We start from the raw sequence: 12341 nt of genomic DNA, 5'->3' as shown, positions 1-12341 counted from the left end.
TGTAAAGATTATTGTTATTTTAAATAGTAATTTTATACTTTAGTTATCACTTAGACCTTTTCCCCACTAATTTTTCTCTTCATTCATCTGTTTACTGGCTATATATTACCATAATGATTCTTTCCTTCATCATCATCATCGTCATTACCACTGTTATTATTATTTTACAATACATACTTCATTTTCTGGTGATAGCAGAGTTTAGTGGCAGAGACTTTTAGGACTGATGATTCCTCTGATTAAGCCACACAATCAATCAGTCCTGAAATGGGCTACTTTTATGTAAGAAGATTACAACTTTAGATTTTAAGCTTTTTCAGATAGCTGTACTCGGTAATTTGTCCAAATGATAAAAATGAGCCAGTGATGGGACCAAAGTTTGCCTCTTATTTACATTTTTTATAGGTTCATTTATTGAAGAATAGAAAAATATAGTTTATTTTACTGCTTTTGCATACACCTGAATTATGCATTCTCTTTTGTTGGGATAGACCTCAGATAACTATCATGTTGATCTTATGGTATTCTTATATGTTGCATTATCAGAAAAGTCACCTCTGAGAAGTGGTCTATGTAAATGTAGGTAAAAAATTGGTTTGGTCAGATGCACGTTTCAAGATAGAAAAATCGAAAGGAATTTGTCTTTAATCATTTCAAACCATGTTATTAAAATTTGAATTTTATTGAGTATTGGAATCCACTAGGAAAGGTTGATAGTCTTTGACTTATGTAATGTATTACTTATAAAAGTTGGGAGGCAGCAAGTGACGATTTGGAGTATTGCAAAATCAAGAGCTTAGATTTTTTTCATAGTATAAGGCCTACTTGGAAAAACTAGTGAATGAAAACTATACATACAGTTCTGTGTTTCAGTTACTAAAATAAATGATGTTTATCTTCCTTAACATGGTGGGATGGTGTTTGCTTTTTTGATACATTTTGCCTTCTTAAGATCCATTTAAATTTCTCATAAAATCCTTTTTACATATGTTTTTTCTGGAGATAATAACTTTTCTGTTTTTTAGTGAGATAATGAGATTTTTTGGTTAACATTTAGGTTTGTGTATTACCAATAACTATTTCACCACACAGTGTCAAGGAGTTCAGGATTCTTAGGGTGCTGATTTCTAACAGTTTTTATTCATCCTCATTTCAAGAATTATTTCTGACAAGTGGCTGCTGGATTTTTTTCTTTTCTGGAAAAGTATATCTTGGGCTCTGTTTCTCTTATTTCTTCTTGGAGCACCCTCTCAGAATTCTGGAGTATCTTTTCAGAAGGATAGACACTTTTTCAACTATAAAAATTGCTTGGCAAACTGTTAGACATTTATGATACTGTTGCATTTTTGAGAACACAGTCAAAAAATATTCTTTAATTGTTGCCCTTTGATTACACACGGAAAGATATTGAGAGTATTGTAAACATACATGAGACCCTGAGGCTGTTTCTGTTCTCAGTAAAGATATTATAGGCTGGGAAACAAGATTCATGGACATCTGATGTTAATCAGTGTATTAGAGTTAAAGGGGAAATATCAAGAGTTTTATGAGGAATTGCTGTATGTGTGGACTTGACAATTATTGTCCTGCATAATGTGCTTTAGACCATTTTTAATGGTATTTTAAAATTTTATGACTATTATGCAGTGAAGAGTGGATATAGAGAAATAGTTCAGTAAAAATTTTAAGATATTTCCAGAAGGCCGGGCGCGGTGGCTCACGCTTGTAATCCCAGCACTTTGGGAGGCCGAGGCGGGCGGATCACAAGGTCAGGAGATCGAGACTACGGTGAAACCCCGTCTCTACTAAAAATACACAAAATTAGCCGGGCGAGGTGGCGGGCGCCTGCAGTCCCAGCTACTCGGAGAGGCTGAGGCAGGAGAATGGCGTGAACCCGGGAGGCGGAACTTGCAGTGAGCCGAGATTGCGCCACTGCACTCCAGCCTGGGCGACAGAGCGAGACTCCATCTCAAAAAAAAAAAAAGATATTTCCAGAAATTTTAACCTGTTGGCATAATCTAACTTTATTAGACAGTTTTGAAGAGCATGGTAGATGATACAGAAAGGCTGAACTTTTAATATTTTAATTCGTTTGTAACTGGTGTGAGCTGGGCACATGAAAGCATAAAGTTTTAGACTGAAAATAAATGGAAAAGTTTGTAGCTGATAAATTGCTTTTCCTCCAATGATCATATGCATTGAGGCTTACATTTTGTTTTTTTTTATGTGTAGAGGGTGGCTAAGTGCATATTCCTGCTTAATTTCGGAAGAAGGATGAGTCACTTTTGTTTCTAACTTTTTTTAAGATTTCATTAATGATACATTAAAAGCATAAAAGTTAATGTGTAGAGTGCATTATAGAGTGTAAAAGTGTAGGCCCAGGAATCACACTGAATGGGTTCAAATGTAGGAATATTGGGTATGTGACCTTGGGCAAATTATGTAATTATCTGGGTCTCAGTTTGCTCTAAAGAGAAAGGACTAATAATTGCACCTACCTTATAGGGTCGCTGCGAGGAACTAATGAGATAATGCATACGATACACAGGGCCTGGCATATAGTGTGTGCCAATTACACGTTAGCTTGGGCTGTTGCTACCTAGGCCATAGTTTTAATGATGAGCTAGGTCCACTACTTTGGTGGTTTATTCAAATTCCTAATGCTTATAATGTCAGTTATGATATAATGCCAATATAGTTGTAAACTTTGAAGTTAACTCTTTCTTGTTACTGTTGGCTACTGTAATTCTGCGTTTGCCAGTTTCAACATCTTCTGATCCTTTCCTAGGGACTTAGGTCTGCTTTGGTCTTAGTTGTCTTTGTGCAGCAGACACCTCCATACCTTCTTTTTACCAGATACATTTAGAAAAGAAGTTATGATCCTTGCTTTCTTTAATGATGTCTTGCCAATAGATTCTAACTAACGAAACTGAACCAGAATTTGAAGTGGGGGTGTAGAGTAGATGACTAGGTTGAATTGCTTTGTAGAATGATACTTTGTAGTATTGTGTCATACCACATGGCCTAACCACTTACTAATTTTTGACTCTGTCCTCGAAGGATATAACCCATGATTCATCTTCAGTGTTGTTATATCATAGTAGTTAAGAACTGACTTTGGTGTAATGCAGAGTGGATTTGAGTCCTGGCTCTGTCACTTATTTATTTTGTAATATTGGGTGTAACTTTGCTAAACTTTAGCCTCTCTCTTGTAAATTGGGGGTGATGGTACCTGCCTAATGGTTTGGTTGTGAGGATTAAATGGCATGATGCATTTAATTTGTTTAGCACAATGCCTTGCGCACAGTAAACATCCAGTGAGTTTAACCTTACAAACACATAGGGTAGTCGTAAGCACATTGACTCTTAAATGAAATTTTCTGGGTTCAGATTTTAGCTCTGTTCTTCCTGTAGGAGATAGCTTAAACAAACAAAACCAAACAACTTTAACTCCATCACCTACTATGGTAAATTATTTAAACTGTTTGATCCTAATTTCATTTTATTTCAATTTTTATATAATCAGGATAATAATATAAGGTTGTTTTGAGGATTAAATGAATAAATGTAGAGCAGAATTTCTTAAACTTGGCACTGTTGACATTTTTGACTGGATAATTTTTTTTGTGTGTGTGGTGCTTGTCCTAGTGCATTATAGTATGTTTACTGGATGCAAATAGTGCCCTTTCCAGTTGTGATGACCAAAAATGTCTCTAGACATGGCAAATGTTCTCTGCATGGGCATACTCACCTCTGATTGAGGATTATAGATGTAAAGCATGTAGAACAATGCCTGTCTTGAAGTTTGAGCACAAAAAGTTTTGTTTTATCATCATTATTATTTGTAGTAGTTTTGTTCTTCTACTGCTACTGCCTATTAGGAATTCGTTTTTAGTAAGCATACCTGATGAAATTGCTTAATTTAAACGATGGTACGGGGGCTGAAGGCATCAAGTGTGCTCCACTTTTAAGACCTTTGTACTTCTAGGTCTTTGTCTGGATTGCTCTTCAGCATTTATGCATTGATCACTACCTCACTTCAGATTTTGGTTCAAATGTTAACGCTGTGAGGCCTTCACTTACTATCATACATAGACCAATCCCCCATCACCACCACCATCACTATTGCCTTGTATAACTTTTCTTCAGAGATATTAGTCTCCTGATATGTTTTTGCTCCCCTCACACCACCTCCCTACACACACACCCACAGACACAAATGTAGACTACGTGAGAGACAACTTGATCTTAGTATATCACCTCTTTGGCCTTTGATAGCTTTAGTGATTTCTTGTTAGGTGTGTGTGTGTGTGTGTGTGTTTTAGGAAATAACAGGATAGAATTCATAGGTTTACTTTGAAGGTGTTTTTAAAAAGTTGGGATAGAGAATTTTAATTTGCTGTTAAAGTGAGTTTTTGTAAAGTGTAATTTTTTTTTTTTTGAGACGGAGTTTTGTTTTTGTCTTCCAGGCTGGAGTGCAATGGTGCGATCTTGGCTCACTGCAACCTCTGCCTCCCAGGTTCAAGCTATTCTCCCACCTCAGCCTCCCAAGTAGCTGGGATTACAGGCATGCACCACCACACTCAGCCAATCTTTTTTGTTTTTAGTAGAGATGGGGTTTTGCCATATTGGTCAGGCTGGTCTCGAACTCCTAACCTCAGGTGATCTGCCCGCCTCGTCCTCCCAAAGTGCTGGGATTACAGGTGTGAGCCACAGCGCCCGGCCTAAAGTGAAATTTTTTTTTGCTGTTGACACTTTCTAAATCTCATCTTTTTGCATTCTATTAATACTTGAAACACTTGGAAAGCAATTAGGCTGCTTTGTTAGTATAAACTAAACCTGGCTTCAATATAATTCTCTGAGAATTACAGATGAAACATATTTTAAAGCAGGAAATATCTTTGGACTCGGATTAAATTTTATTTGGCAAATTAGTACTAATTATTTTTAGTTGTATTCTGAGTTTTCATAAATGGTCCATCAGGACCAAACTCAGCCATTCATAATTAAGACATGCTGTTCCCTTTGCCTAGAATATCCTCTGGATCTTTAGGATCCAGCTTACACATCATCACCTGCCTAGCCTTTGTTGGCTTCCTGAGTTTCCCCTTCCTCTGTGAAGCCCTTCAATACGGCACTTAGCATTTTGTTGTGATGTTTATACATGTTGTATTTGCTTATATGTTTATGTCGTTTTGAATTGTGAGTTCTTCGACTTTCAGACAGGTTCATTTCACTAGACTTAAAATGCTTTGTAATAGATGCTTAATACATGTATGAGTAAATGAATAATTTTGAATTATGCAGATTATTCAGTTATATACTTAGCTGCATATATTTTGTTGTCTGTAAACATGAATTTACCCAGAAACAATTTCTGACTTTAACATGTATATTCCCAAATTACCAATACTGATTTAATTGGATATACACATATCATTAGCCATTTAAAATACACCCTATACAGGCTTATTATGTTTTAATTATTTAGAATGCCAGTAGATGGGCTTACTATGTTTTATTAAATTTAGAATTCCAAATATAGGAAAGCACGTAAGTAAAATTTTAGTGTAAGAAACAGGAATTTGTTTAAATTAGACAATTTGTTTAATTAACAAAGATACTAAATTGGCTCCTAATTTTCGCCCTTAAGTAGATCTGATTATCTTTGTTAGCCACATTGCTAGGTATCCCAGAATATTCTTAGATTAGTTTTTTTAAGACTTTATTTTGTAATAATTTTATATTTATAGAAAAGTTGCAAAGGGTGTGTAGTGTTTCTGTATACCCTTATCTAGTTTCCCTGATTATTAACATCTGACATAAAGCTAGTGCCTTTATCAGAACAGAGATTATTATTGGTGTATTACCAATAATAATGGTAAATTTCAGACTTTATTCTGATTTTACCAGTTTTTTTTTGCTACTGTCCCTTTTGTGTTCCATGATCTAATCCAGGGTACTACATTGTGTTTAATAGATTAGTGTATCCATTACAAGTGAGTAAATATTTCTACATTTGGCTAATTTGTTTGCCTATTTAGCATTAGAGTTATTTTATTTTTGAGACTGATCACTTTATATCTGAAACTGATTTTTAAAAATGAATTATACCTCCAATAAATGTTACTTTCAAGGGAGTTCTTGTGGATGGCTACATACTGCTCATTTTTGGCATTTTCTCTTTGGAATTACTTCCAGAGCCAGTTGGAACCACGTAAGAAAAATTATTCTCATTTGTAACAATTTTCCTTAAAACGTGTGCCACGAAACACTAGGATTGTGATTTGTCCTGTGGAAATTGTCTTCTTTGGACTCACAAATGTGATACGCTTTATTACTATGTTCTTAGAAGATTCCCATTTTCATTAGCCTACTAAACATGTCTCACACAATGGTAGCTGCTTAGTAAACATTTGATGAATAAATAAATGGTATCGTTAAAGAAACATAACTTCAGTCTATCTCCACTTGTGACTGTGGAAACCTTTTTCCTGATAATGCCTGTTTAAATCTGGGGAAGCATACTTTATAAGTCATAATAGTTTTGACTTAAAAACAGTACTGGAAAACTTAACCGATTTTATTTACAGTATGCTTCATTTAAAAAAAATTGATCTTCAAGAAATATATTACAGGCTCCGAAGCCACTTTCAATGAAGGAGTTTTAGGATGGTTTCACTAATAGTAATGTTACTGAAAACAAAAAAAAATTGCTCCTTTAGATGACTAGTTAGAATGGCCTGTTCTTCAGTATAGCTATGTGATCTTGAGCTTTGTGACCATATCTTCTGAATGTTGTGAATGTTCCCATCACTTGAAAGCTCACAGCATATAGTTGGTACAACAGGAAGACCTCATAGGAAGTTTGCAGAATTTGCTGGCCTCATGTTGCTATGGTAACAAGTGCATTTACTTTTTCAGTAGATTGAGTATACTATTTTTTGAAGGAAAGTTAGCCATTTGTTTCTAGGGCTGAAACTGCCTTTTTTCTTTTTGATTGATCTGAGAAAAAAGATTACTAATTGGGATGCAACTCTCTGAAGAGGAGGTGGCTTTGGCTTGCGGTAGTGGATTCCAGCACGTTTAGATAAATGAATTCACTGGTAGTTCTACTTAATTTTGTAAACATTTAGTGAATATTTTCATAAATTATTTTTAATTACCAGAATTTAATATACTAAATTTTTTTGGAACCTAAAAACATATTGGGCGGAAGTATTGGTGATGTATGATAATTGAGACTTTCTTTGGCACTGAGATCATATAGTGGTAGGGAATTCTTAAAGGAACTTGTCCTGAGTTTTCTTCAGCATTGCTAGCTACAATTTTCTGTCAATTGAGAGAATGCATGTAAAATAAGCAGCAAATCTGTAAAGTAGTTAGCATTTTCTTTCAGTGCTTTATTAACATTTCAGTGTAAATAAATGGAAAAAAATGAGAAGATACTGAAACTTCTATTTAGAAGGACATTAACTTTTGTGAGAGAGGAATTTTCTTTGCTTTTTTTTTTTTTTTAAAAATTGAGGTATAATAAATGCATTCCTTAAAAATGAACAGATTCGTGAAACCATTATCACAACCAAGATTTAGGACATTTCCGTCATCTCTCAGGTATCCACCTGCCCTTTTGCAGTTCATCGTTTCCCTATTTGTGGCCCCAGGCAGTCACTAATTTGTTGGATTTTTTTTTTTTTTTTTGACACAGAGTCTGGCTCTTTTGCCAGGCTGGAGTGCGGTGGGTTGATTTCGCTGCAACCTCCGCCTCCCGGGCTCAAGTGATTCTCCCAACTCAGCCGCCTGAGTAACTGGGACTACAGGCACGTGTCACCACACCTGGCTAATTTTTGTATTTTTTTTGTAGAGACAGGGTTTCGCCTTGTTGCCTAGGCTGGTCTCCAACTCCTGGGCTATAGTGATCTGCCCACTTCCCAAAGTGCTAGGAATACAGGCATGAGCCACTGGGCCTGGCAGGAAAATTGTTTTTAAAGAGCCTTTAATGAGTAAGATCATCCCAGCCCTTAGCTCAGTGTGAGAGGGTAACACTTATTAATGGGTATGGGCTGTGGAGCTTGAAACCCAGGCTAGAATTTTGGCTCTGCTTTGTGACTTTGGGGAAGACATTTAAATTATTCAAGTGCATTTTTTTTTTTTTAATAATGCAAGGATGATAATAGACTATTTATTATTGGGGCTTAAATTATATAAATATTGGTAAAATGTTTAGTACAATATGACATATATAACCAGTGAATGTTAGCGTGTATCTGAAATTCTTCCCTCATTTTTATAGGGGGAGAGAATTCAAGACTAGTTTGAGGAAATTTTGTTAGATTTGGAGCTAATCTCAAAAATCTTGGAATTAAGGAACCCAGGATGTTATAGGTTAATCACTGGAATTTTTTGTTAAATTAATATTAATTTTGTTTGGTTGACTTTCCACCCCCTAAAACATGTTGATTCAGTTTTCTCTCAAACCAGTTTAACTTAATTGGTTTAACTTTTCGTAATTGAGGCTCCTGTAGAGCTTTGAAATGACTTTTGCTGAGCAATGTAGGTACAATTCAAATGGGAGACTAACTTGATACTTGTATAGACCACACATAACTAAAATAAATCTAAATACATGATGTAGATTGTCTTTGTGTCATTTATCTTGTTTTTCTCCTAAAAGGGGACCTGGCAAAAAGGTGTGTTTGTGCACATCTTTGTGTGCATGTGTAGTCTTTTAAGTTTTGATTTGTTGGGTTAATAGTTTCTTTTTCATTTTCCACCTCTTCCCCTACAATAAAAGCCCTTTGTCTATATATATTACCTTTCTTTAAATAATTTTAATACTTTGTAAATAAAACAAGGCTACTTTATGGTTTTAATAGGTATGGGATAAAAATTTAAATTATTTGATTTTAGCTCTTTTATGTGGACTTATTGTAAAAGCAGTGTCTGATGCTTAATTTGTGAAAAGGTTGTGGTTAAAAACAATTGTTTTTATGCTTTAAGCCATGTAATTCTTTCGTATGTGTCAAGTTAATGGACTATATACATAGTTTTTTTTTCCTAAAAATAATGAACTGAGTAAACATTTAGTAGGATTTCTGGTAAAATGATATACTACATGCATGATGAAGAAACATTATTTAGTAAAGATTCGTTCTACATTTCCAAATGTATATTCTAAAAACAAGTGAGGATTTTTTTTTAAACAACAATTCAGAAATACCTTAAGTGTGTTCTTAGACTCAAAACTATTAAAATAATTTGGTATTAGGTGATTTTCAATTGATAGCTTTATTTCTTATGGTATTTTTTTTGTCTTTCTATAGGGCTGAAAGACACACAGAAGTCTTCATGGATATAGTTGATACATTTAATCATTTAATTCCTACTGAACACTTAGATGATGCCCTATTTCTAGGATCCAACCTGGAGAATGAAGTCTGTGAGGATTTTAGTGCAAGTCAAAATGTCTTAGAGGACTCGCTGAAGAACATGCTCAGCGATAAGGATCCTATGCTAGGATCTGCAAGTAACCAGTTCTGTTTGCCTGTTTTGGATAGCAATGATCCCAATTTCCAGATGCCTTGTTCAACAGGTAATTCTTACTTTTTTTTTTTTTTTAGTCTGCAATTTAAAATAAATTTTCAGCAGCTTTTTCTTTTTTCTTTTTTTCTTTTTTTTTTTTTTTTTAATGAGGAGGGTAGTAAATTTAGGGTTATTTCCTTTGAATTTAGAGCTTCTTTTCCAGGCATCAGAATTAAAATTTAAATTTTCTTCCAAGGAGTGTGGAGTTATCCTCAAGGATATTATGGATATAGGTAGGGTGACCATATAATTTATTATCCAGTATGGGACACTTATTAGAATTACAGAGAGTACTTTAATAATTACATCATGACAACAGGTGTAAATTGGGACTCTTTAGTAAATAGGGATTGCCCGGCAAATTGAGACATGTGGTCACCTTAGGCCTGCTGGAGTCAGCGGGGATGGCTGAATTGACCTTTCTCAGCATACCTCCCAGCCCCTGAAATATTTACATTGTTTGCTCCCATTTCACCTCCTTTGGTATTGTGTACATGTATCTTAAAACCAGAGAAAGAACTCTATACCTCTGCTGCCCTGGACAGTAAACACTAGCCACATGTCACTTGCAATGAGTCTGGTCACTTGCAATGAGTCTGGTCCTATAAAATGCACATTAGATTTTGAAGACTCAGTATGAAAAAAAGTTAAAAAATATTTCTTCAATTTTTTTATGTTGCTTATGTGCTGAGGTGATATTTTGGATATTTGTGGTTAAAACTGATGTCACCTGTTTTGTTTTTTTGCCTTTTAAAAAGTGACTACTTGAAAATTTAAAATTACATACATGTCTTATATTTCTGTTGGACAGAAAAGGGTCTATAGCTGAAGTAACTGAAAGACTGAAGATAGTGATTTTCTGTAAGGCTAAACTATTCTTAATAAGAAATTACTTTGTCATGTTAATGTATAAAAAACAGTTTTTCTTTTATAAAGCAGAGAAAATATTACTGTAAACGTTCTGGCAATTACTAATAGCTATTCTGTGAGTAACATTATAGGTAAAGGTAAAATCAGCCTCCCATGGAACAGTAAGGGTTTCCCTCACCATTCCCTAGAGTAAATAGTTCTCAGGTTTATGTGATGTTGGTTTGTTTTTCATTGACTAGACTTTTTCTCCTCTACAGTTTGTTCGGCATATTTTTCATTTTTTAAAACGTTTTCTATGTATATTTTAAATTTAATGTGGCAATACTTAAAGTTGGGAATAGGTGGTCTGCTGTTTGCCCATAAGTTTGTCAGGTTACTCCGCCTGAGGACCTCAACACTGGCTACTAGGAAGCTTCATTTTAACAACTTAAAACTGAGGTCTTTTGAATTGCTTGCTAATAGTGTATCTCTGAATTATTTATATTATGTTGTGTTATTACTTAGGTTTACATTGTTGTGTTGTTGTATTCTAAATGTTTTAAAGCTTTTAAAATTTTGTTTTATGTATGCGTTGTTCAAGTTTTTTACTTTGGTGCTTGTGTCAGTATAGTAGCTCTAATTATCTTTATTGTTAAGCATCTTTGACAGTGTTTGGTTGTATGCTCACTGTTTCCTAGTTTAGTCTAAATTCAGGAAAAACATTTATTTAATATTAACATGGTTGTTGCTGGAACTCCAATTACCTTCAAGGGTGGTTATATTGGATGTGGAACTGACACATGTGTCATCTTGTTAGACTTTTTTATTTATAAAATTCCACCCCTATAGTAATACCTGTATGCCTGCTTCCTGTCCTTTTTTAAAAATTAATTTCTGTTGATATGAAAAGTTTTTATTAATGTGAAAAATCTCTTCAGTTTTGTTGTATATTTCTTTTGCTAATAGAAGACTTAGAGCACCTTTATGAAGTACATAGAAATTTTTTGAGATATGATTTATTATTTGTTTATGATTCTGTTATCTTTTAAATGAACTTTTAAATTTAGGAACTTAAATTACTTCCTAAGTTTTCTGATATTAAAATTTGTTTACTACAATTTATCTTTGATTCTGTAGCAGAATGTTTGTATTGATATATGTATAGTGTATATGTTTTTAAGATATGTAAGGAAATATGTGGAGGAAACTTAATAAGGCTTTTCTGTTTAGGATTTTTAAATTTCATTGTGCCATCTAGCCAGGGGATTTATCTTGATTTCTTCAAAATTCTTTTCCTTTTGGGATATTTGGGTCAGTAAAAGGCCCACACATTTTCTGAAAGCAAAATGGAAAACATTTTTGAAAAAAAAAATTAACTTTTTGTTAGATTTAAGAGATAATTGCAAAGAAGAAATCTTATTTATTTATTTATTTATTTATTCATTTATTCATTTATTTTGGTAGTGACGGGGTCTTGTTATATTGCCCAGGCTGGTCTCTAACTCCTGGCCTCAAGCTATCCTCCGGCCTCTGTCTCACAGAGTGCTGGGATTACAGGTATGACCCACTGTGCTTGGCCTGGGAAATCTTACTGTAATTATTGATGAAAACCCTGTTGGACAGTAGCTTTCAGCTATTTATGAATAACTTCAGCTGTTTTTAAATAAAAACAGCATAGTTCTTGCCCAGATTCTTGTTCCTGGCACTGTAGGCTTTTACTAGCTGTTTTCATTGAAGCTAAGCAGGGAAATAATCCTATTTGTGTTCCTTAGACCAATGAAAGCTATAGATTGTGGCTATTTTGTAACCTTAGTGCTAAAATTAGCTACCAAAATAATTGCTACATCATCTTTTCTGTTATGATGAGCCAGGTTGGTTTCGGACCAGTATTTTTGCTGTTGACATAGTGA

The 12341-nt window shown here is 34.3% G+C and overlaps 1 protein-coding gene across 4 annotated transcripts in view; it reads left to right on the top strand.

Annotated features, from left to right (window-relative positions):
* The window catches only part of PHF3 (PHD finger protein 3), a 78978-nt gene that overhangs the window by 1686 nt on the left and 64951 nt on the right, over positions 1 to 12341 (top strand). For 3 of the 4 annotated variants that reach the window (XM_032154370.2, XM_032154350.2, XM_032154360.2), the window contains exon 2: positions 9324 to 9592. The exons of the other annotated variant lie outside the window; for it this stretch is intronic. In XM_032154370.2, coding sequence (XP_032010261.1) covers positions 9349 to 9592 — 244 coding nt within the window. In that variant the 5' untranslated portion in view covers positions 9324 to 9348. The remainder of the gene's footprint in view (positions 1 to 9323; positions 9593 to 12341) is intronic. 4 annotated transcript variants of the gene reach the window in all.

This window comes from Hylobates moloch, unplaced genomic scaffold (genome assembly GCF_009828535.3).
Source record: "Hylobates moloch isolate HMO894 unplaced genomic scaffold, HMol_V3 SCAFFOLD_2, whole genome shotgun sequence".
In the NCBI taxonomy this organism is placed as follows: Eukaryota; Metazoa; Chordata; class Mammalia; order Primates; family Hylobatidae; genus Hylobates; species Hylobates moloch.
This window is presented reverse-complemented; position numbering and strand designations above follow the sequence as displayed.